This window comes from Lemur catta, chromosome 1, assembly GCF_020740605.2.
Source record: "Lemur catta isolate mLemCat1 chromosome 1, mLemCat1.pri, whole genome shotgun sequence".
Taxonomy (NCBI): Eukaryota; Metazoa; Chordata; class Mammalia; order Primates; family Lemuridae; genus Lemur; species Lemur catta.
Window position 1 is genome coordinate 187,436,747 of NC_059128.1, and position 27,544 is coordinate 187,464,290.

General features: G+C 33.4%; 1 protein-coding gene across 1 annotated transcript in view; it reads left to right on the plus strand.

The window, feature by feature from the left end:
• Nucleotides 1-27,544, plus strand: part of RSRC1 (arginine and serine rich coiled-coil 1) — a 399,121-nt gene that overhangs the window by 166,660 nt on the left and 204,917 nt on the right. Inside the window, exon 5 of the mRNA XM_045562125.1 lies at nt 18,952-18,988. Within this exon, the coding sequence (XP_045418081.1) occupies nt 18,952-18,988 (37 nt within the window). The remainder of the gene's footprint in view (nt 1-18,951; nt 18,989-27,544) is intronic.

A 27,544-nucleotide genomic window follows, 5' to 3' on the forward strand; every position in this document is an offset into this window, starting at 1 on the left:
AATATAAAAACTATTCTAACTCATAGGTTGTACAAAAATAGGTAACAGGCTAGATTTGACCTGTAGGCCATAGTTTGCTGACCTCTGAATTGGGTTTTCAGCTTAGCAGAGTAAGTTGGCAATCTTTTACATTCTCTATTGCCATTCAAATACTACTAATAAATATTTGGTGAAAACTGGCCATGAATTGAATGTAGGTTATTTTTTATTTTATGCAGGCTATAAATAAAACCATTTATTATGAGAAAGTAATTCCTAGAAGAGTGTTCTTTTGTATCATCACTTTATGTGAACTAGAAAAAAACAAAAATCTTTCTTACATGCAGTGCTATTTCAAGCCCTCCAGGACATCCTATATGCTACTTCCTCCTGCCTACATGTACATTGTCCTCATTGAACTTAGATTCTATTAGGAAAGACTACAAGTAAATAAATAAACATAGATTATATGGAGTTATTGGGTAGCTTATGTAATCAGTGAGAACTCTGGAAAACTAGGTTGTGAAAATTGACAAGACCTAAGAAGGCTGGTCAGCCGGAAGTAGAGCCTGCTTATATCATGGGCTCAGTATAGTTAATATACAGGGCACTGGCACCGTCAGCACCTCTGACATTGGTGCTGCTGGACTTAAAATTCTGTTGCTACTGCCACCTAAAATAACCTTTGTATTCTTGTCTTTAATTTACTCTTTATTCAAAGATTTGGATTACTATGGTTTCAATGCTCAGCTAATATTGGAATGGTATTCAGATTCTTGGTAGCTTTAAAAAGCATGACAAATACACTGAAGAAGAAGGCTATATTGAGTGAACCTAACAGTAGAATAAAATGAAGAATTCCTTGACATTTTAAAGTACATCTTGTATTCCTTTTATGTTATCTTATAAATCCCTGTATTATTTTACTTAAATTTTCTTAAATACTGTATCACAAACTTATTAATTAATTCAACTAGTAACTAATGATTAGCTACTAGTTATATATTTGTGTGATGGTTTTATACCTATCTTTAAACTCCATGTGTACCATTCTCCATTGTTCATAATTGTATCTATGATACCTAGAATAGAATCTGGCTTAGAGATAGTGTTCAGTAATAGTCATTTTTTTTTCTTTTGAGACAGAGTCTCACTCTTTCACCCTGTGTAGAGTGCAGTGGAGTCATCGTAGCTCACTGCAACCTCAAACTCCTGGGTTTAAATGATCCTCCTGCTTCAACATCCTGAGTAATTGGGACTACAGGCACATGCCATGATGCCTGGCTAATTTTTCTATTTTTAGTAGAGACAGGGTCTTACTCTTGCTCAGGCTGGTCTTGAACTCCTGAGTTTGAGCAATCCTCCTGCCTTGGCCTCTCAGAGTGCTAGGATTACAGGCATGAGCCACTGTGCTTGGCCCAGTAATAGTCTTTGAATGAATAAATATTGTAGTGGGTGGGTGGGGGGACACAAATCATGATGGCTTCAATAGAAAGGCGTTGAAGAGTTTTAAGCTGCAGAATGGTAAGACCCATTTTTACATAATTAGACTGGCTGTTTTGTGGTAGGTAAATGGGAGTGAAACAACAATGGAAGTGGGGAAAATAATTATAAGGGAATTAGGAAAGACGAGGCTAGAGGTCATGGTACTTGGGCTAGGGTGGTGGCAGTTGTTATAAATACGGATGGTTATTTGGCTACTTAAGGTGTCAAATCAACAGGGCTTAATGATAGATTCTATATGTAAGGAGAAAGAGAAGTAGTAAAGTGATTGCTTCCCAGATTTTTGGCTTGAGCAGTCGGATGAATGATATGATCCTTTTCTGAAGTAGGAAATACTGAGAAAGATAAATTGTGAAGGAGGAACTCAACTCAGTTTTGGACCTATAAGTTTTGTTTTTTGAGATAGCCAAATAGAGACGTCAAATAGACGGCTGGATAAATGGATCTGGAGCTTGTGAGTGATATACTTTTTTTTTCTTTTCACATATAGATCACTATTAATGCTATGTGTGAGAGTGAGATGGATTAGGAAGAATGTATAGTACAAGACTAGGGCCCAGGAGTGTGCCTTCAGGAGCTCTACCTGCTGAGGGCCAGACAGAGGATATAAAACTACAAAGGAGACTTGAGGAGACATTTTTTTGAAAAAATGTAAAAACCTGAATGATGTCATATTATAGAAGACATGGGAGGAAAGGGTATGAAGTGTTAAACATGAATTCAACATGAGTATGAGTATTGGTCGGTATTAGATGCTTTTGAGAAGTGTACATAAGGAGAAGGATGATAAAGTGGTCTTTAGATTTGGTAACATGGAGAAACCACTAATGATTTTAGCAAGAGTAATTTTTGGATGTGGTGGGAGGTAGGAATGTGGAGGTGAGCATGTAGTATGTATATAGTTCTCGCTTTCAAAAAGCTTAACTGAAGGAACCAGAGAAGTAGGATGGTAGCTGGGAAATCTGGCTCCAGACCAAAATTCCATGTGTGATCTTTCAGAGCGAACCATAGGCAATTACAAGGTTTTGCCTGGCGGACCTCATGGAAGAAAGCTGCCCTCCTCATACCAGACTTGATATGCAGCCAGTGCTTTACAGTTTTCTGGAAGGAGTTGCAGCCAGAGACTCAACTGCCCACAAGTGCTATTTATATACATATCTGCATTCCTTGGTTGAGCTTCAGTGCAGAGGCATTCTTATTTGGGGCCTGAGGCACTTTTCTCCACTTCAATTCTATACCTTTCCTTTCCTATCCCTTCCATATCTCTCACCCTTTCCCTCCTTACTTCCCCGACTGGTGCCTGAAGAGACAGGAGGGAATCAAACCTTCCTAGCCTCCTCTCCTCCTGCACTGTGTTCACCTGACCATCACCCTGGCTGTTCTGTGAGGGAAAAATGGAACACTAGGGAGGAAACATTTCTTTTTGCCTCTTGCTTATTGCTGCAAGTACTCCTTTGACCACCTCCACACACTGGATTGCTTGATTGTTCCACAGTAGCAAAGCAATACAGTGTCAGGGGAAGGGGGAAAAACAGATAGTTGAGGGAGTGAAGTCCTCTTGCAAGTCAGAAATGCTGATGCAGAGCCCATGTTGGGGGTTGGCCTTTATTGGAAGGAATACCTCAGGCATCACTTCTGTGAAGTATTTCCTAGAGTCTCTGCTACCTACAATTTCCATGCCTCCCACCCTTAAAGATTCCCACCCTACACCCTCATGAAGTTAGATTTCAAGCATAAAATTTATAATATTTTGTTGTGCTATTTATTTACTTCTCTGCTTCTCCTAATAATTCTATGAATCCTTTTAGGATAGGAATTATGTCACATTTATCCCTGTTAATCCTAGTCCCTGGCATACTATCAGGCTTATACTAGATACTTAATAATATGAATTAATAGATGAAGTAAATGGAGAAGTAGATTTTTGGTTTTTCATTGTGGCAGACCAGAACAAGCCACTCCAAAATATGAGAGATTGCTGAGCTGAAGGAAATTTAAGAAGCAGGCACAGAAAAGATTTCTACCTTCCCTCTATTTGCCTGAAAGCAGGACTTGGATTTATAAAAACAAAAGGTATCTTGTCCCCCTCTCCCTGTTCTACCAGGTAGAACAAAGGTTAACCACTGAAGAAAACTTTGAACACTTACAGGCTTGGAGATGGGACCAGAGGAATCTACATTAACAAGCCTTACTAACTAGCCTTTATCTGTCCTTTATTTGCCTTCCACCAATTTGTCACCCCTAGAGACTCATACTCCTTTTCATTTGTCTTGTCACTTCTGTAAAAATTTGCTGTTCTTTGTTGAAGATGCTATATAAGCTGAAATTCAAAGTCACCTCTTAACTACTCATTCTCTGGGTATCTGCCATGTATTATAAAATACGAAATATACATGTTAATAAACTTTTGTTTGTTTTTCTCTTGTTAATTTATCTTTTGTTACAGGGTTCCCTTTCAACAAAGAACCTATGAGGGTTGAAGAAAAAATTATTTTTCTTTCCCTATAGCATAAAGAAGACATTTTAAAACTATTAGAATTGTTAAACACTGAGCTCAATGAAAGAGTTTATTCTTCATTGAGTGTAGAACCTAAAAACAACCCATGAATGTTGTAAACATTCTTCTTGGTTGGGTAAGAGGGTGAGTGACTTCCAAAGATTTTCAATTCTGATTCAGTGAACGGTAGCTAATATTAGTGATATGTAAATAAAATTGTTTTAGTTAATCTTTGTATCCCAAGGCCTAAAGACTTTATGTTTCATGTATAGTTTTGGGAAAGTTAAAATTTGATTGACGTTGCACACCACGGATCTATGCTTATCAAAAAGCTTCATGTGGTAACAAAGCAAAATTTTTACCTAAACAAATACCTCACTTTGGGAAGGGGTACATACATAGAAGCCATATAAAATAAAACCAACCATTAAGTGCTACACTATGGGGAATTTTCTATTACAGTTGACCTTGGTATCCACAGATTTATTATAATATTATGTCTATTCAGATGCAGTCTATATGTCCTGTTGTATGTGAGAATTTGTAATTTTTGTGTGGCATGACATTAAAGCATATGTTCTGTGAGGATGTTGTGTAGGAGTCATGTCACTTTTAGCCGATGAATGAGGCCAGCTCAGCATTGTATCTCAGAGTGGCTTTGTTTTCTTCTGGTTTTACTGTATTGGGCAATCCTCATGAAAGGTCTGCATAGTAATGATGATGTTGACAATAATTAGTAATATTCGCCAAGTGCAGTGTTGTAAGCACTTTCCATACATCATTGCATTCTCAATTTAGGGCATTTGCAATATCTAGCATTTATCCATTAAATGTCAAGAGGTAAGTTTAGAGATATAAGAAATTATTATGATCATAAATAGAAATGGGAGTTTAATTGATTCTTGTACAATAAATTGCAGATGTAGAGAGGGGAAAAAAAGACTGTTATAGATAAATAAATGCATGAGCAAAATTTTGGAGGTGATAATGAACTGGTTTGAGACAAGTTACATTTTCCATAGTAGTAGAAAATTGTTAGCCAGATACGGTAGGTTATAAAGCAGGCAGTGAATTGAACATGGGTTATGAAGACATTGATGTTAGGGAGAAGAGTGCTGGAGGAATTTTGATGTGAAGTGAGAGGAGGCAAAATTAATATAGACAAACTGGGGAAGGAAGGTAATGTGGCAAAACTTGGACCAGTCTAGATAAATTATTGAAGAGTTCGCCATCTCTGTCTCATGTGTTATGGGCATAACTATGCCCATTATCTCTATTTCGTTTCCATATTCTCCAACTCTAAATTGAATTCATTTGTATCTTATATAATTAAATACCAAATTTAGGCAGATTCTATTTGTACTAAAGAATGTAGATGGCATAAAGATGAACAAAAATATAGGCAGTAAACACTGTAAAGTGAACACTGAAGGTAACAGGCATGTACATAAATAATTTATGAGAAAGTTTTTCAGTAGTATAGAGAATGGGAAAAAGTGTAGGCTGAAGATAGAGCAGCCTTATGTTATCTGATATGCTAGGCAGTATTTCTATTGTAAAAGAAAGAGTGTGAGTTTTGGATTCAGATAAAGCAATCTCTGTATTTCAGCAAGTTACTTTCTTACTCTAAGCCTCAGATCCCTTATTCACAAAATGAGGATAATGGGAATAATTGAACTCCATAGAGTTGCTGTGAAGATTTTTAAAAAATATTTTTTAATTGGACTAACAATACTATGTTTTCATGGAAGAAATTTTAGATAACGCATAAGTAAAGAATTAGAATGAACATAAAAACCAGTCACAATCCTGTTGTTAAATACTGTTTAACTTTTAGTTTATGTCTTTTTGGATGCACACACACACACACACACACGTACCACACTGTATACATGCATGTATAAAATTTACCCTCTGGAATTTTGTCATATGGTTTTCTTTTTTTTTAGACACTCTTTCAGTTCTTCATTTATTTATTCATTCATTTCTTGGGAACCACATGTGCCAAGCTCTCAGGATCTAGTTAGTGGTGACTAAGATAGACAGGGTCACAGCCATCCTGGTGTTTACATTATATTGTAGAAGACAGAAAACAAACAAATGGATTGGTAAACAAAAGCTAGTAAATAAATGAACAAGATAATTACATGTTGAGATCATCACTGGGAAGTACCTAAGCAGACTGTAATATGCTGGTGTTTTTTAAAATAATATACCACAAGAATATTTTCATGAAAATATACAGCTACATCATAATTTTCAATAGCTATATACTTTTCTGTTATATAAATATTTTATTTTATTTGACAGTTTGGGCATTTAGTTTGTTTCCCAGTTTTGCAGGGGGCGGGGGCTTGGTATTAAATACAGTGGAGTGATTAGTATCTTGTGAATGTATCACTTGGATACATTTAGAGAAAGAACTGTCAAGTTAAAGGCTTTATGTGTATTATTGAGAATTTTGATACATTTTCCCAATCACCCTCTAGAAAACTTCTGTTATTTTCTTCTTTCACTAGCAGGGTATGCGGGTGCCTGATTCTTTCTACCTTTGTTAACAAAGAATAGTATCATTTGTTTTAATCTTTATTTGTTTGCTTGGTAAAAAAATGGCATTTAGTTTTATTTTACAAATCTTTACTGTTCTTGACCTGTGTGTGTTAGCCATTTATACAGTTTTCCTTTTGTGAATATTGTGAGAATTTAATAAGATTTTAAGTGTGAATGACCAGGTTCAGCACCTGGCATATGTTAGCCTATCAGTCAATAAGAGTTAGTGTTCATTTTTACTTAAATCCTCACCCCTTTGAAGCCTCTTCCCCAATCACAGTTCCAACTGAGGAATAGAGAAATACTGTATGTAAAATCTTGTTTCATTGTTGAGGTTATTGTTTTTAGAGACTGAGAGTAATAAATTCTCCCTTGACTAAAATTTGGGCATTGAACTCAAGGCTGCCTGGGTTCAAATCTGCCTTTTACTAGCTGAGGGGTGTACTGTTTGATCCACTTAATTTCTCTAAGCCTCATTTATGTCATCTGTGAAACGGGGTAATAATTTTATCTCTTCATAATAAAGTTATAAGGGTTAAATGAACTAATTAACGTAAAGCACTTATTGCATTACTTGGCACATACTGTTCATATTTCCTAAAAAGTGAATTCTCTGAGAAGTTCAGTTCACTTGGACAAATACCATGAAGATTTAAGTGCTGGGAAGTACAGAGAGGTCTTTAGGAAATGGCAAATAATTTCACTTGAGCAAGAATCTTGCCTTCTAGGCTGAGGAGTTTCATTTGATTTAGTTTTAGTTGTTATTTCCTAGTCCTGTTAGATATTTACCTGATTAAAACACACCTTTGTTTTCAGTTTCTTGCTGGAGTTTATCGTTAAATAGGAGAACATCAGAAGGAAGAGAACAGCATCAAAAGACTTTAATAATTGAAGAATTGAATAATCAATCTCTTGAGTTACTGAAAATTTGCTTTTCTCAGGAAAAATATACACATTGTACTTTTTCCTCAATTTTAGCAGCTGAAGAGAATAATAGAACATATACATACACACACATACATAAAAACCTTCTATTTCGGATTGTTGACTTTGTATTATGTTTGGACAGATATTGCTTTTATGAAATTATTGAGACCTAATATGGACTTTTTTGAAAGTAGAAATTTGATTTTTAAATTATATTTAAATTATTTATAATAATAATTGATATTTACATTGTTATATATATAAAATAATACATTAATTTGTTAATAAATTATTTATGTTTAAATGATAGAGATGAAATATACTAGGCTTATTTCCCCCTTTAAAAATTACTTAACTGCACTGCACTGCAATAAACATTACATAAAGTTCATAAAAGATTTTTAAATCTAATGATCAGTTATTCTTTTTTTACACCCCTGTTTTATTTGTAAGAAGAAATCAGAAATAACTCAAATGTCTAACAATAAGAGATAAGTTAACTTATTGTACATTATGTGCAAAATAATATGTAAACATTAAAAATGTTATATGCAAGTGTATTTATTGACACCCAAGAAGCTGTTTACAATATATAATAAAGTAGTAAAAAAATTTAAACTACATAACAAATCAGCCATGATCTCATTTTTGTAAGAAAAATAATTGTATTTATGTGTATTCATAAGAATGTCTGGAGGAAAAAACTAGTACATATTGAAGCTATTATCTTTGGCTGGTGGGATTTCAGGTGACTTTTATTTTCGTCTCCATTAGAACCAGATGTGATTTTGAATTTTTCTGCAATAAGCATTTATTATTTATAGGGCCACTGCTAGCCCACATGACATCTTTGTGCATATTAGGAAAAGATATCTCTTCTTCCTGTAGATGCACACCAGAATGCACTGCTTGGCCAGGGCATATAACTTTTAGCTTCCACTTGCCCTTTTGGGTTTTTTCTTTTTTCCTAATAAACTACGTATACAACTGTAGATGATGGACCTGAAAACATACATAATAAAAATTACTTTAAAGAGTTAAAGTTATATGACCTTTAATGTATCTTCTCTGAGCAGGCCACTCACCGTACCTGATCAGGTCATGGTGGACATTTGAGTTCATTCTTCCTGCTTCCTCATTTTTATTTACTCAGTCTACCCAAATACAATCAATCCATCAGGATCCAGCTAAAATTACCCTCCTCTTTGAAATCTTTTCCAACCACCCTAACACATATGGCAATTTCTTCTTTTTCTGCACTTCTCTTGAATGAGGTCAAGAACATAGGTTAAAGAGGGTAGTGGTGAATGGGTTGCATCTCACCTGCTAACTCCATTTAACTGGCCATGATTGCTTAGAACAGTATGTTGAGAAAGATGTTGAGATGCACTGGCCTTAGAGGAAAAGAGGGTTGTCATTGATTATGAATATTTGTCCTGCATGTGGGAAATGTATCACATGGTTTTTCCCTGCCTGGATTGGACATTAACTATTTTATATATAGTCATCCACTGGTATACACAGATTGGTTCCAGGACCTCCAGAGGATACCAAAATCCCTGTATGCTCAAGTCTCTGATATAAAATTGCATAGTATTTGCATATAGCCTGTGCACATCCTTGTGTTTACTTTAAATCATCTCTAGATTACTTATAATTTCTAATACAATGTAAATATTATGTAAATAGTTGTTCAACTATATTGTTTAGAGAATAATGGCAAGAAAAAAAAATCTGTACATGTTTAGTACAGACACAGTTTTTTTTCCCTGAATATTTTTGATCCACTGTTGGTTGAATCCATGGATGCAGTACCCATGGATATGAAGGGCTGACTGTATTTGCCTTGGTTTGACACCACAGATTTTAACATCTAAGGCATATATATCATATCTTCTCTTGATTTTCTGTTGATGATGTTTGTTTATGTTGTTATTGTTATTGCTTTTATTATCCCTTGAGAATTTATCATTGAGCTAAGGGTGCTCAATAAATAACATTTCTGTTGTGCTTCCTTCACCTTGATGTTCGAAGGCTCTTTCTGCTATAATTTTTCTTGTGTCTAAAGAACTTCTTATATTAGTTCTTTTAGATCAGATCTACTAGTGACAAGCTCTCTTAGTTTTCCTTTGTTTGGGACTGTTGTCTAGAACATGACTTCAGAAATACTGAAATCTCTTTTTTCCTCCCTGTGGGCCCTTTCTGTGAACTCCACAACCTGTTTACCTGACTTATTGTAAGTGGCTAAACTGATCCATGCCAACTTAAGTGTTCAGTTTCCCATTGGAATCAGCTCAGTTTGTATCATAAGTCTTTGGCTGTTTAATATATTCAATTTAAACTCGTTCCAACATAATGGATGCTCATTAATATTTGTCTGCAAAACCGACTGAAGGATCTTAAAAAGAGCAGGATACACTTAAATTTTATTAACCGTAGTAGACTTGTCTGTGCAAATGATTTATAAGTTCTAGAGCAGAATTTATTACCAGTAATAATCAGTCAAATCAAAAACTACTTGGAAAATGCAAACAACTGGAAACCATCGTTCTGAACTATAGCAACATAAGAATATATATTTAGAGACACTAATTTGTAAGATGTTCTCCAATCAAGAGAAAAATGCTAAGAATTCTAATCAAATCTGGTAAGTAGAAACTGAGATTCCAGGAAAATCTCTTTGGATCTTAGTGCTGATATTCAGTATTATTCTTATTGAGTTAAAATGTAAAAAATATTATGTAATTGAGAAATTATTTTTGCTTGCTTTTATTTTTTAAAAAAGGACAAAAAAAAAAGAAAACAATTTATTCCTTTTAGGCATCAAAAAGCTTTTTTTTAAAAAAAAAAAAAACACACTTTACCTTCTTCCAAAGAGATCAGGATATAAGAATATGTTTATATCAGGATGTGTATGTTGTTCTTATTGAATGCTAGCCATTGGGCTAAGCTTTTTATATATACAATATTTGATATTTGAAAATGAAGCTGACTTTCATTTATAGATATTATGGTTGAAATAGATTTAAGGCAATTTAAAGAAGCTAAACCTTCTATAAAGATTTTTATTATTTTGAAAGTTGAATGGAGTCAGTTGGCACATTATTAGCCCGTTACATTAAACAGTAGTACTAACTGAGTGACTTCTATTTATATATATGCTGATTATCTTTTTAATCTTTGAATTTAAGGTGAGAAAAATTGAATATTAAATATGAAATGTCCAATTTCCTTAAATACTAAATTTGAGAGTTGTTATCTCTGATGTTTTGCTTTGACACTTCTTGTTTTATTTTTATTGTGAAGGTACATCTTCAGTCTTTCAGACACACATTTTGGCCTGTGATTATCTTTAAAATTTTTTTAGAGTAATTTTTGTAAAACCATGGATGAGTCAAAAATTTGTATTATTTTTGAGTATGAGTTCATCATGGAACCAATGCAGTCCAGACAGCTTGAAATATCAACAAAGCGTTTGGGAAGGATGTGGCTAATGAATACACAGTACATTGATGGTTTGAGAAATTCTGTTCTAGTGATTTTAATCTTAAAAATGAGCCATGTGGGTGACCTGAGACCAAGGTGGATCATGATGAGTTGAAAGCTGTAGTGGAAGCGAATCCATCTCAACCTATACGTGAATTAGCAGCAAGGGTTGACATTACTATTACAACAATTATTAGACCACTTGAAACAAATGGACAAGGTAAAGAAGCTGGATAGATGGGTTCTGCATGAATTCAATGAGTGTCAGAAGAGAAATCTTCTCAAAGCGTGCCTTTCTTTGCTGTCATGACACAAAAGTGAACCATTTCTACACTGTATTGTTACGTGTGATGAAAAATGGTTTCTTTTTGACAATTACAAGCCTTTGGCACAATAGTTGGATAAAGATGAAGTGCCAAAACAGAGTCTAAAAACAAATATTCATCAAAAAAAGCTAATGGTGTCTGTTTGGTGGTCCAGTGCTGGTATTATTCACTACAACTTCATGAAACCTGGTCAGTGGATTACAGCAGATGGCTACAGCAACCAGTTGGGTGACATGATGAGGATGCTTGTGGTTAAGCAGCCAAGATTGGTCAATAGAGACAGGCCAATCCTCTTGCAGGACAGCATTCTACTATAATGTCGCACAAACAATGCTGCTCAAACCAAAGCAGCTGGACTTGGAAACACTCTGTCATCCACCGTATTCACCAGATCTTGTGCTAACTGACTACCAGTTCTTCCAGGCTTTGGACTACTTCTTGCAAGGAAAAATACTCAATTCTCAAGAAGCTGTAGAAAATGCCTTTTGCTATTTCATCACCACTCGCTCTCCAGGCTTGTTTGCTGCTGGCATAAATAGCTACTGTTAAGATGACAAAACTGTGTGGATAGTTGCGGCACATACTTTGATTAATTTGTACTGCTTCTTGTTTGAAATATAATAAACTACACTTTTGATGTGAAATCGGACACTTCCTATTTAATGACCTATATAGAACTTGACAAATCATACATTTAGTAAATAATAGAGCTGAAATTTAAACACAGGTTTTCTTAGATTTATATTTTACCAAACTTTTCATTAATAACTTTTGATATATAACAGAATCTAATACACATAAAAATTTATTCATTATTGTTTGAGAAGAGAGGTATAGACATTTTTATAATTTATGTAGTCAGGTTTTATAAGCCTTGACTGCCATCATGTAAAAAAAACAACTCCTGTAGATTCTTCATGAAGGAAAATATACAGAATTAACTGTGATCTTAGCTATTGTACCTGTAGAAAACTGCAGTATACCAATCTTTTAAAGTAAGTAATATGGTTAGTTCATGACAAAAAAGCCTACTTTAAAATTTTTAAGTTACTCTATTTTTGATAATTCCTAGGGTAATACATATACATTACTGATGAGAAATATATTTATTCTTTTATTTGTTAAGGGCTTGGTCAGTGAAATAATACTTTAATGCTACCTTCAATTAGTTATGTGTATTATGGTTTGGTCTGTGAAATGATTTTAGTTTATATTTATTTTGTTAAGTTTCTACTCCGTTGCAAAAAAGGATCACTTTTCTTTTGGATGTCTTTTGTTATTAAATTTATCTTAAAGTATCACTTTTATCAGTAAATGCATAATAGATTTTTGGATTGATAGAATAGAGATTATGAGACAAATGGTCATTTACTTTACTAGGCAACTTAAGCAAATAAAATGTTTTGTAAGCTAATATTTTGACACATGTAGATGCAAAATATTGAGAGTAAAGGAGAATGCCATCATCAGAAGGAATAGGTTTTTTCAAAATAGATACCATTATTCAATGTGACTCTTTGACCTGATTCCGTTAGACCATTAAAAAACTGAATTGTCACTTTGGTATGATATTGTTCTTGTATTAACAAAAAAAGAAAAAGAAAAGTTGATCCTTTTCAAGTGAAACTAGATCTAAAAAAAAAATCTTAGTCCTTTTGTTTAGAATTTTCTTAAGAGGATGTAAGCTATCATACAACAGTTTCTAGACTTAGAGCACGTTTCTTTTGGAAAAATAACGAAATTTGTTTGTAACAAATGTAAATTAATATCTTTCTTTTAATTCTTTTCTTGCCTGCTATGGCATGATTGATACATGGCATCTTCTCACACCTAAGATTGAAACCGACAGGAGCCACTTGGTTTATGTAGGACAACCTCAGCCTTATCCCAGTGAGTTTCAAAATGTCTGCCTCATACGTGTTGAGCCACTGCATTTCCTGCTTTAGAGCCTTGTGTTATGCCAACATTACTATCTGTGCTGCCTCAACTACAAATTGGATGAACAGTCCATGACACTTTTTCAATATTATTACATTAAACCAAGTGGATTTTGATTGATAACCTAATATTCAACTAATGCAGAACATCAATCATGGCAAGTATATTAATTATTTAATATTGCAGTCTAATTCAGAAATCGATGTGCTGCATGAGGGGAAGGGAAACTCATGGTTCCCAGAAGATTTAAGACAGGGAATGATTAAAAAAAGACCTGCTGTACTCCTGTGTGTTAGTTCGATACAAATCTTTATTCATTTGCCAATAATCTCTTCCCATTTTCCACTTCAGGACCATTTTATCAGTTTTGAGACCTATAATTGAATTAAGTCTGCTTTCAGCACAGGGCAAAAGGAGTTGCACAAATATTGATGAAGTCATGACAGGGACAACCCTAGAGACAGACCACTAAAGAGGACAGGTTTTATACCATTTGTTGCAAGATCCCTCTATCAGTGTTTTGGATCTTGCCTCTCTCTTTTTTAAAATTCATGAAGACTTTTTGAATCAATTTTAAGACTTGTGTATTTAAATATCCATCATAACAACATTTGTGTAGCACATTACAATTTATTATACATCTTCATATGTATTATCTTTCTTTTTCATGGCAAACTTATGTGTTAGGTAAGGCAAGTAATCTTCACATTATAGGTAGATATTCTGAGCTTCAGAAAAGATAGTTACCCAAGTTCACATGACCATTTTGTAGTAGAGCTTAAATTTGAGTTTAGGTGTTCTGCTTCTAGAACCAGGATTATATTAGTATATCATGGTTGTCTTGTGTTTTATTTATGTACTTATAATGCTTTATCTGTGTTGTTTTGAGATGGTCAACTTTCCTTGTCTTTCTGCCCAAAGTAAAAGTAAAGAAAACTGATTTTCATGGACAACCTGTTCAAATTTTGTTGTCGCAATATGATTTATATTAAGCTCTATGCATATGCAGACCTTTTGGATGCAAATAAAAACTTCTTAATTGCATTTTTTACTAGAATAGAATGCCCTTCTTTTTCATCGATAGGTAGATATAAATATGGAGGAGTAGGGGACTTAAATATATTTTGTCATGAAAATTATCACCCCAGCTTTCTTTTGGTTCATATTTAACTGGATATATGTATTTCTATCCTTTTTTGGGAAACTCTTTTGAATCCTTTTGTATTATGTGTCTTTTGTCAATAACACATTGCTGGATTTTGTTTTTTTCCCCAATCTGATAATCCTCTTGGGCATTTTAATTCCAGATAGTTATGGTTAAGTTTCTCCAATTTTGTTTTTAGTTATTGATTACTAATAAGAGTAATTAACAAATTCTAGGCCAACCTTTACTTGCCTTATTGTGTTGCTTCTTCCTTAATCTATTTCTCTTCTTACTGCATTATATTTCTCAAGCCTTCTTTTAAATCATGTCTTTGTGTGGTGAATTTTCTGAGACCTTGTATGTTGAGAATTTCTTTTTCTTTCTAATCAGAAAATAGTTTATTAGCTGTATATAAATCATAGCTGCACAATCCTTTTCTTTTAACACTTGGGAGTTATTACTCCATTGTTTTCTTGCATCCAGCATTAATGTTGATAAGTCTGATATCAATGTTATTCTTCTTTATGGAGGGTTCTCCTTTTTCTTTATGGAACCTTTTAGACTTTTCTCTTAATCCATAATAGTCTTAAATGTCCTTACAACATCTTTGCTGTGGATTTTTTCCTTAACTATCCTGTTCACCACTTTATGTGTTCTTTCAGTCTGTGATTTGAATATTTTTATATTTGGGAAGTTTATGTGATTATTTCTTAAATATTTTTTCTCTTCCATTTTGTTTTTGCTTTCTGTCTAGGATTTCCATTATATAGATGTTAGCACTTCTATTCCTGTTCTTAATTTTATTGCTTGTTTGTTCTGTCTTTTCACCTCTCCCCTATGCCTTCTGGGATAGTTCTTCTTCTACTCAGTTTTCTAGTTTATTGATTTATTCTTTGTATCTGTTGTGCTTTTAATCCATCCTTTGAGTTCTTTATTTCAAATCATTATATGTTTAATACTCACTATCAAATATTGATTCTTTTCCATAACTGCATTATCATACTTACATTTTTAAAAATCATCCCTTCGAGGATGTTTACATTCTTGCATTCTTTTGTCTATTCTATTTTCTCTGGATGAGATTGTTCTATTTTTCAATTCCTGTGTTTATGCATATTAAAATTTTACTTGTGGGTTAATCTTTTATATCCTTGCAGCATTCAGCTACCTTGGCTAGTAATTTTAATGTAGAGGAGGGGTAAAAGCCTGAGCTCTGACTTGTGCTCCAGGTTAATTTAAGAACTGGAGTGGAAAGCTTTCAGTGCTCTAGTTTGGCCTTAACCACTTTTGCCATTGTTCCCCCCAACTCCCTCAAAAACAGTACCAAGAAAAAAATAAAACAACTGGCTACCCCACTAGCATTTGCACACATGCACACACCCACACATATCTCCTAATACTAGTATCCTAGGCAACCCCCTCACTGTTGCAGATTGCCTTGCTTTTTGTGTGGGTTGGAGATAGGGTGGGACTGGGTAAGACTGCTCAGAGATCTGAGCTGTTGCTACTGACTCTCCATCCAAGCTCGTCTCATGACGGTCAGGTGTCAGACCCTTATTAATTGAATACATACTCTGATTCAGTCATTGTATTGGGTGTTGGAATATAAAAATTAAAAAGATGCAATGCATGTCCTCAAGGAATTTTGATTTTAGCAGTGTCGGTGAGAAAGTAAATAGCATTTATTGAAAAGTGTGATAAATTTTGTGATGGGACATGCTCAGAGTGTTACGGGAACAAGGAAGAATTCATTACTTTGTTTGTGATAAAAGGAGAATATTTCCCTAGTTGAAGTATAGTTTAAGTTGGTTCCAGAAGGATGGTTTTTTGTTAGCTAGAAGGGGAAAAAAGGACCATTTTAGGTAGAGGGAGCAAGTGGTTCAGTGGTGAGTGAAACCAGGTTACTAGTTTGTCATGGCTTTTTACTGTCACTTTTCATGTGACACAGCTTTGGCAAGATAAGAGGTAATAGTTAAACTGCATTGTGCTAGGATATTGTAGATTTTAAGAAGGAAATTAACAAGATCAAACTTGTATGTTGGAAAGATTTTGTTGTATTACGGAGAATGAATTGACGTGGGGCAAGGCAGGAGCCATCAATACTCAAGAGGCTGTTGCAATAATTTAGGGAGAAAAGATGACCATCTGAAATAAGATAGCAGCTATGAAGATAGAAGTGGTTAAATCTCAATGATAATTAAGGATGTTGGATAGCCAAGACTCTGTGGCTTATATTTGGCAGTGAAGAAAAGGGAGTGCGTCAAGAGTGATGCCTAGTTTTCTCTCAGGCATACCATTCAAAACACATATTTTCTAAATATATTTTAATTTAAAGACTCAGTTGGAAACATAGCATAGCAATAGCCTACCTTTTCTTTTTGTTTTAAAGAAAAATTTCTTCTCTAAAAAAATTTCAATTCTAAAATGCAAATAGCTCAGAAAACCAGGTGATTTTCCCTAAGATTGTGGCAAACTAAGTTGACAGCAAAACCTCCTCTGAAATGAACGTGTTTATAGTTTTTATTTATCCCTCTTTATGAAGACATTTATATGTTTCTTTCAGAATTATTAATGGGTATGATGATGAGATGTTGCTTAAGACCCACTGGCAGTGTTATATAACATACCTTACCTTTATAAAATCTGAAATATTCTAATGAAGCATGTCTAGCCCCAGTGGTTTCAGATAATGAATTACGGACTTATATTTTAAATCTGAGCATTTTTTGTTCTCTTTATATTGTAATATTATTTAATAATAAGAACCATTTGTGACAATGTAGCTGTAAAGGAAAGTGAAGTAGATTATATAGCACCAACTCTAAAATAGATTGCCAAGTAAAGGTACAAAACAGTGTGTATGGTATGCTTCTGTTGGGATTTTAAAAACACCTAATTGGAAAAGACACACACGTACATACAGAGGAGTGAGCATGTAGAATACCTTTATAAGGATAAATAAAGAGCTAGTATCAGTGATTGAGAACTGGGAGTCAGCAATAGGAGGAAGAATTAATTTTAGTGTGTATGCGTACACACACATATATATGTTGCACTATTTAGATGTTTCACTATCTGTGTTCCTTTTTTGTTTAAATTTTAAATTATACAAATAACTTTATGAGAATGTCCTTGTGAAAACTTAAAAATTCACTTGACTTCCAGCTCCAATAAATGTATTAATTTTGTAATAATAAAGTTTAAAATAATTATTTATATAAATAGTACCGTTCTCTCACACCTTGTAGTAATTTATTCCTGTCATTTGTCATTAGGACTGTGATGACATTAGAGATTAGAGAATGAGATTAGAGAATGAGTTCAGAAACCCTTAAATTTCTAAACATTGAATATATAGTTTTGCTAAGATTGTCAGAAGCAGGAAGTAAAGGAGAGAATGGCTAAAGATGAGTGCTAATCAGTCGAAGTGGGAATTTATTCCTACTATATCAGACTGGGCAATGAGAGCAAAGGTTGGAAGCTTTGAGTACAATTTTCCAGCAGCAAGTCTGAAGGGAATAAAGGTGGAGAAATCTGGAAAGACAGTATAGCAAGAGAAACGAAACAGAATAAGTATGTTTTTGGCAAAGGAAAAATAGGAGACAGAAATAGAAAAGAAATAAAGTTGAGACTCCTCAGAAAAACTAAGAGGTTTGGGGAGATTAAACATAATGAATGTTCATTGTTGGAGGTTTTATAATTACTTTGTGCAGGGTGGTAGAATTATAATTTCATGTTAAAAAAGATAAGCTTGGTAGTTGTGATAAAACTAAAATATTGCTTAATCAGAATGAGAAAAGCTCATTTTTTACTAGTAAGTTAGTATAGTTTGAAATCAGAAAAAAAATTCAACTACTTGCCATACTTCACCAAATGTATATTTAAATTATTTTTGCTACTTGTACAGATACCTGTATTTTTAGTTCTATCAGCAGTCTCTTTTACGGTGAAAAGCAAGAAATTTGATACTTATAATATGATATTTTATGTTTGTTTTTTCTTTGGTGATTTTTTTTTAAATATAAAAACAATCTGAGGTCCTGACTTACCAAGTGGACTAAATTAATAAAATTAATGTCAGGAAAAAATGTGTTAAGATTTAGTTATTTAGCTATGTACTCACAAATGTATTCTTTATGTGCATTTTCTTTATATAAAAATGCAACCATGGATGGATAGGTATTTGGTAAAGCAAATATAATAAAATGTGAATTGTAGAATCTGGATGGTAGATAGAATCTGTGAGTTTGAACATTTTCATAATAAATGTTGGAAATAAATATAACCTCTAATGAAACAGCTAATTGCAAAATAAACAGATATTGTATAAGTATAATAATATATTTTTTTGTTCTCCATTGACTTGGAAAAATCTAAAGTGTTTTTTGTTAGTGAAATACCAGTTTTAGAGGTAATACTGTTCAATATAAATAAAGTGTTCACTTTTGATGAAAATTGTATTGTCCTTAAAACCAGCATTATTATGAAGATTAGTAAAGAAGGAAAAATTAAAAGAGTTTGTAAAGCATTTTTGAGGTAAACATAAATTAGAGCAGACAAGGGTTTAGCAACTATTTAGAACTTTTATTCTTCTATTTTAGGGAATCTGGAAACATCAAAGCTGGATTAGAACATCTGGTAAGTTCTAATTTTCTCTGAACATTTGCATCATCTTTGATATCTGCATTCTAAATGAACACTTTTGAATGAGCTTTGAATACCTTGTATTGAGAAAGTCAACCATTTCCCAAAGGGTCAGCTTACTGTTATTATGTGAAGGCACTCACATTTTCATTTATCTTATCATTTCAAGGGAATTTAAAATTTTTTTTAAATTACTTTTTTTTTGATGTAGAGATGAAATAAAATGGATGACAATCTTTGGATTGATGATTGCTTTAATTATAAACAAAATTGTTTGGTGTAGAATTTTTGGCATATCTTGATCTAACAAAAACAAGCTTGTGTTTTAAGAAAAACACAATCAAATATTGCATGCATAAATATGGTATGTTTTAGCAATTTAACGGCTTTGAAAGAAGTGCACAGCTTTGTTTTTCCTGATGTCTTTGCTTTATGAATAATGCATTGGTTTAAACTATATTCAGTTTTAGAATATAAAATAATTGAGATACAAAATTTTTGGTTTAAGTAAACATTTTTAAAGAACAAGTAAAATTTAAACTGCTTTAGCATTAAAATATGTCCATTGACCAAAAAATTGGAAAAACTACTATTTATAACAGATCTGAAATTCATTAAGCTCACTGTATTGAGTGTTTATTACATTAAGTAGTTCATTTAAACAGAGCATTATACAGTCATGCTCTGGTTTCTGGTCAAACCCAAATGTTGAATAATTAATAGTAGAGATTCTTTTGTAAATATAGTCTAAGTACTTTTTTAATGTGAGACTTCATTCGTGTATTATACTGTAGCTTTGTTAAGTATTAATGTGCTTTTGTTCTGCTTTCACAAAAGCAAACAGTAGCAAGAGGCAGCTTCATTTTGACTTACAGCAGTTTTAGAGTTAGAAGGAATTTTTGGTTTTACTCTTAATAGCTAAAGGAAATTGAAGAAAACTAGATTTTTAAGAGTGATCCTAAAAATTACAGATTAATTGTTAAGAAGCAAGATATAATATCTTAGAAAATTTGAACTATGTACTTGTTAGGATTAGAAGTTAGCAAATAACATTGTTTTTCATCATTAAAAAGCATTTTCTAGGCTACTGTTTATCACTTAATAATGTCACATATATTTAGGACATATGGACATCAGAATAAACATGTTGATCTGAAATATCACATTGCAGTATCAACTGGGGGCTTACAACAAGGAAAAACAGCTACCATAGTACCAAAATGAGCTGTCTTTTATACTTCTGTTCTAATAATATTTACTTTATGTTCCTCACTAAATAAAAATGGGTTTGATTTTTTCCTAGTTTAAATTTCCCATTCTTTAAACTTTCTAGTAGGATCTCATTTTCAGTGACTATTGCACATACTTATACTATACTTATAATCTTAGGCAGCAATAGTTTTCTAACTGTGCCTTGGGCTGCCAAGAAAGATCTTCAAAGCAGGTGAAACTCCAGAGTTCCACTGCCTACTTCAACCAAAGTAGTTCCACTTTTAGTTATTTTGTAGAATAAACTTTTGAAATTTTAAATAAGATTTCATCTGAAGAAAGAGTTGTCCAGATAAATTTTTTACAAAACTTTTGATAAAGCATAGCCACTTATTAAAGTCAAGAATAATTGTATGTGAATTATTCTCTATTCTTGACATTAAGTTATGCTTCATTTTTATCTGGGTCATATACATCAAATATATTTCAAAGATTAACATTTTAGGGATGAAGGAGCCAGGATTAGCATATAGTTAGGTAGTGGGAAGTAGATGATTTTAATGCATTTCATCTAAGTTTGAAAGACTCTAACTTGTAATTGACCCACTGTGAACTATCAATAATATATTCATCTATCTGTCTGTGTATCTGTCTTGCTTTGTGCATTTATAATACTCAGTGAAGTCAGTGATATTCTTCATAACTTGTCTAAGAAGGTTCATGCCTAAGAAGGAGGTTAACTTACAATTTCTGGGTTAAGCATTAATGAAACCTGTTCTTTCTAACACCTGTGAGCTCATGAGGTTTGTATGTCTCCCCTTTACCACTGAGCAGACTATTTAGAGGCCTTGGCTTATAGCATATGTAGGTAGCGCTTCTTTCAATTGGCTATATAGCCAAATGCAATTAGAAGGATAGCTTCTAATAGATGGATTTTTAAATATATATGGTATAAAATTGAAATGAGAAAAGCATCTCACACATTTGGAATTAATCTCTTCTTTATGTAGCCTTCTTCAGTCTTTGTCTTTTCCAAATTATTTATTTAAATTATCATAGAGAATTAGCATTTTTCTAAGAGAGGAAAAAGCCAATATAAATTTTAGTAAGTTAAAGAAAATGACATATGCAGCTTGCTACACTTGCCACCAGGAAACATATAGTTGCACTATCTTTGTATTATATGTTTATGGGCTCTTCTTGGTGTATAGTTATATGTAACCCTGAAAAGGAGAAAGCAGGTGTGGGTCTATAGAGAAAGGAGGGGAGTAGCTGGACTGTTCCCCTTGGAACATTTTCAAGGGCTGATTTCCTTTACTTAAGTCCTTTATTATCTCTCAGATCCTTGATTCAGCTTTTGTTCTATCATTCTTTTCTTTCTATGTTACCAAGTTTTCCTGAGGATGGTCTAGCAGCATGTTATTCTTTTCAGCTTAAATTTCTTATAATAATACTGCCCAATACCATTTTAGTTTTCTTTTCACAAACTTGTCCACTACCTATAAAGCCTAAGTCTGTTTACAGTTCTAGACAGAGCCTTTTGAAGGTTGTTGCTCCATTATGCATTGATGATTCTTGCCCAATGATTGCAAAATGGAGATTTGCCAACTCAACTGCTCCCTGCATATTACATTCAGTATTATACTGTAAGGAAAGCCCACCCTTCTTATTTTACTTATCTATTTATCAGAAGCAAGGTCTCATGGATTTTTTTTTATTTCAGAATATCACAGGCGTATAAATGTTTAGGTTACATATATTACCTTTGCCCTGCTTGAGTCAGAGCTACAAGCATGTCCATCCCTCAAACTGTGAGCACCACACCCATTAGGTGTGAATATACCCATCTGCTCCTCCCCCTGCCCACCTGCCCAACACCCAATGAATATTGCTACTATATGTGCACTTAAGTGTTGATCAGTTAATACCAATTTGATGGTGAGTACATGTGGTGCTTGTTTTTCCATTCTTGTGATACTTCACTTAGCAGAATGGGCTCCAGCTCTATCTAGGATAATACAAGAGGTGCTAGATCACCAGTGTTTTTTGTGGGTGAGTAGAACTCCATGGTATACACATACCACATTTTATTAATCCACTCATGGATTGATAGGCACTTGGGTTGTTTCCACGTCTTATACACTGTTCATGGGACTGGATTTTGATTTTATTAAATAGATTATTATCAATTACTTTCCTTATTTATTTTGATACTCAGTTTGTCCCAGATTTGTCCAGGGAGAATTCTTTCATGTGACTTCTGGGTTCTTTTGACAGTGAAAACCCTGACTCCTAACAACACCAATACATTTACTCATTTACTCAACCATATAATACGCAAAAAAGTTTCAGAATTGGTACAAGCATACTTTGTGAAAAACAAACCTACTAAAAAGAGTACAAGATTTATTAGTAGTTCTTTTCTTTCACTTGAGTGTAGTGATGTTATTCATTTGAAATATAGTTGCTTTCATTTGTTTCTTTTTGCATTCAGATTAGGTACCTTTGTCCCCATTCTTATTGATTTAATTATATGTTTGAACATGTATAATTTTCACATGCTTCCAGAAGTCAAAATTATACACAGTGGTATTCTCAGAAAGGTGACCATTCTCGCCTGTTCTCCTCTGTCTCCTGTAGGTAGCCAATTTTGACTACTGCTTTATCCTCCCTGTTCTTTTTTTGTTAATATTAAGTGTGTGGGCACATATGTGCACACACATGCATGTGTATTTGTACTTCCTCTTCCTCTTATGAAAGATAGCAAATTGTATGTACTTTTTTGTACTGTTTTGTGGGGAGGGGAAGTTTAACCATATATCCTGGAAATCACTCTATAATTACTGTATCATTATATTAATTGTGTTTCTTTCTCTGTTTGGCTGTGCCTTCTTTATTAAGGCTCTGAGACTTTAGCCTACTTGCATGCCTGTCACAGTTTCATAGATGCTGGCAGAAAACAAGAGATTCCTGGGTCAGAGACAAATGCTTTATTACTCACAGCACAACAGGGAGCACATGCTTCACATTTCTGTAGGTTTCTCTTAATCTGCAGGTCCCCTGTAGTGATGCTGCATACTTAGTGTGTTTGTATCATAGCTGAGGAATTCCAAGTTTAGAAGTTCTATAAGGGCTGCTAGAAAACCTACCCAAATTTTGACCAAGAGAAAGACATCTTTACTATTATCCTAGTCAGGTAACAAAACTGCCTTCCGGTCCAGGGGGAAATACTCACTCTGTCTTCCAAGATTGTTTGCTATACAAACATCTTTGAAAAGATAGTCCAGAACAAAAGCTTATGTAAGATGTATAGAACTGCTATGGAGAGTTGTCTCTGAAGAGCTATTATAATTATTATTATTATTATTATTAAATTTAGGAAGGTTTATATTTTTGTTAATGGTTATCTTTATATTTATATCTTTTATAGTGCTTTTAATCCCCCTTATTCCTGCTTAACCTTTTGAATGGCATCTTTTGACTCCCACCTGTTACTTTTATTACTGCCAGTACTCCTATTGTACTTTACTTTTCTTCCTTTTCCCCCCATTTCTTCGTGCTGTATTCTTGTACTTTGTTAGAACATGCAACATTTATATACTATTAATATTCCTCTACCCATGCTGTTACCTTGTTTTAAAATAGGCTCAGATTAAATATATTAAATGTTTACTATCAGTTAGTTTGGTGATATTTCCCCAGTTATGTCTTGTTTTGATGCATCTCATCTTCTAGTATTAATATATTCCTCAGGAAAGCCTCCTATGTACAGTATTCCTTGAGATCCTTCACATTCCAAACTGTTTTTCTACTCTTGCCTCTTGAATGACAATTTGGCTGGATTTAAAATCCTTGGCTTGTCTTTTCTTTCCTTGACTTTCTTAAAAGTATTATTCCACTAATGCCTTGTTTTTTATATTGTTCTTGGTATCTCTGTCACCAGCCTTACTGGTAATTTGGTTTTTTGCCTTGAGGTCATGTCATTTTTTCTTTGTCCTTAAAGTCTAGTTTTACTAGGATAATTCTAAAAATTGGTTATTTCTGAAGTTGAACTTTTCCAAATATACCGTAAGCTTTCTCATATGTGAACTTAAGTTTTCTCATTTCCAGAAATAGTTTTCTTATAGTGTTAAATATTAACTTTGTTCCATTTATTTTCTTCTTCAGGGACTTTTAATTTTGTGTATGTGTGTGTGTGTGTATATATATTTAAAGCTTTCTTTGCTTGTCTTCTATTTTAGTACTTTTATTTCTGACTCTTTTTACTGCTTTATTTACTTAGGAAACTACTGTTGATCTTGAATCCTAAGGAATTACTCTGCAGGAATCCTGTAGTATTCATCAACAGAACTAAATTGAGAACATCTCTAAGAGCTCAGTGCCCATATTATATTTAAAAACTTAGAGAAGATAAGTGAAAAGACTGCTTATAAGGTTGTGCTTAATTAGATTTTATAATGAACTTAAAGAAATAATTTTTTTTATTTGATGATGAATCATATATGGATGAAAGGCCCTCTGATAATGACCTAAGGGTTATGTCTGTTAACACAGAAGGGTTGAAGGAGGGTGGTTATTAGGTGGTGATGTTGCTCCTGACATTTTTTTTTAAATTAATGATGCTGTAAAGATGTAGAAAATTGACTGTAAGTTCTTCTTATATCAAAGGGTGCTGACTTCATGTTTTGCCTACCACTTTATGTTTTAAAATTCTGGATAATGTAGTGAGTAATAGCCTTATTGTACTACTGAATGAGGATTAAAATGCTAGGTAGGATTAGTGATATTAACATGCATTTTTAACATGAAGAAAAAGTATAGGAGATAGAGCCTTAACATTTGATTATAACTATTATTGTTTCATAAGCAAACTATAAAAGTAATGCTATCCTTTTCTCTTTGGAGAGGGACTTAGATCAGAAAATGGTAGAACTATATGGAAAATTGTCACTTTTTAGTTTCAAAATAATTTTGTGGGTTGTTTGTGACTTGAAAGAATGGTGTCTGTGCTGTGTCCCTTTGGGAATGAATGAAGTAAATTATTCGGATCAGGATCATGTTTCTATCCTCCCTTGTTCTCTTTTCTGAAAAGTAAAATGGAGGTAAGTTAGAATAAGAGGACAGGGTAATCTAGGCCAGTGCTTAACCACCTTTAATGTGTATATGAGTCACCTGAGAATCTTGTTTAAGTACAGATTCTGATTCTTTGCATCTGTGGCAGGATTTGAGCATATGCATGTCAACAAGCTCCCAAGTGAGGCTAATACTGCTGGTTCAGTGACCACCAGGAAGAAAAATACATTAAAAGACATTGACTTGAGAGACATGTGTCCAATGAAGAAGTTTTTCTGAGTCTGGTGATGACTCTAGGTGTTTCCCTCATACTCATTAAGTATAATTCTGCAACCCATGAATGATTGGTTGGGTGTTCATAAACCTAGGGTGTTCATAAACCTACTCCACAGATTTACACAATAGGGTAAAAATTTCATCATCTTACTCTGCAAGAGTAACAGAGGGACAAATTTTTTTTTTTTTTTTAATTTTGAGTTCAGGTGTTAAGTTGTGTTTTTCAGGACGGCAGTTGACACTAGACCTAATAATACCTTGTTCACCCTTAGGTGGAAAATTTAATGAGTGGTAATAAATCTTTTAGTGAAAAGGATTACAAGTGTTTACAGCTTTAAGTGGGATTTGTTTTCTATTAATAGTTGAATAGCGAAAGAACTCTGGAGCCATACCTGTGGGTTTTATCTCCCCACAGGTCTCATTTATGTTTCTTATATTGTATAGCATTTGAGAATGATGACCTACTTGTCCTTGCGGTTAAGGAACACAGTCTGACCATCTTAAGTGTTGAAAAGCAACTGTCATTAATAGTTTGTTTAGCCCATCAGTGGTTTGTAAGAATACAGCTGCTGCTTGCCAGAAATGTAGGCAGGCCCATTGCTATTACATACTCATCAATAACATTATCAGGTTCTAATAAAAGCCCTGTCCTCTTTGTTTTAGGCTATTTTATGTAGAACTTACAAGTCAAACTGCTGTATTTCAGTTCTCAGATTGATAGTGCTATTTAACACAAGTATAAACACAGTTAATGTATTATTATTATACTTTTGAGGATTCGGTTAACATACAACATGAACTAGAAAATGCAAAAAATAGATTATGACTATTCTAAACTCACTTGTCTGTTGCATTTTTAATATCTCAGTTGTAGTTTTATATTCCCCCACTGTGTCCTGCAAAACTGTTTTTGACATTTGTCTAAATGAGTAAGTATGAGGATATAATTATCTCAGAATGTCCTGATGTTACCCATATACTCTATAAATCTATTAAACACTGATTAAAAATATTTATTAGCTCATGTCACTATTTAAGGATTTCAGCATAATATTATAGATCCTTTTCTTCCCAGTGTTTAACTTATTTTCCTTACCTAAGACAATATACATTTGACATTTAGGGTAAAAGTGCATATTAAAACAGACACTTTTCTCAGACTGTGATCATGAGATGAAACAGCATGAAGTTTCTCTGCTTTATGCAAGACCAATTCCATAAATCTTTCTCTTTCCTTTTGACAGACAAGTGTGTCCTGTGAATGTGTACAAATTAAAATACTTTTAATATGGATTAAATGTTAATGTCATATTACTGTCATGATTTCTTAGGTAGTTTACAGATCTTAAATCTGAGGACCAGCACATATTCTAATCAGAAACAGTGCCATTGTCAAGTGATCCATTTCTTTGGTACATTTTGATCAGTTATAAGTTTATTGAAAATTGCTTCTGCAATAAATAATTAATAAATACTGCACAGTCATCCACATAACATGAACTTGGACCCATTCTCTGCCCTCCCCCAAACCCTTCCTTCACCTTCCAAATACAGATCTGTCTGTTACATATTTAAGGCACAGTGGTCTTAACAATGGCAAAGAAATGGTGGCAAGCAAACATTTAGAAAGAAAAGATAAGATGTCTTGCAATTTTCATGATATTAATAGTCTCAGATTTATGTTTAATATAGATGACATTTTTATGACTTTTATGCATATATACTTATTAAAACTTTTTAAAGTAAAACTAATATTTTAAATTCATTAAAGTAACCCCCACTTCCCATTACTCAAGAGTCTGAAGTTCAGACCTTCTTAAAACTGCAGTAACAGAATATTATTGTTATTATTTTAATATTTATGGTTCAGGACACTGTAGGTTCTGCTTCATTCCAGGGAATCCTACAAACTACCTTAGTAGTTATTTCAGGGGCTTTCTTAGGATCTAAACTTCAGGAACTGTAGAGAGAGAGCTAACAGCAGAGGTAACA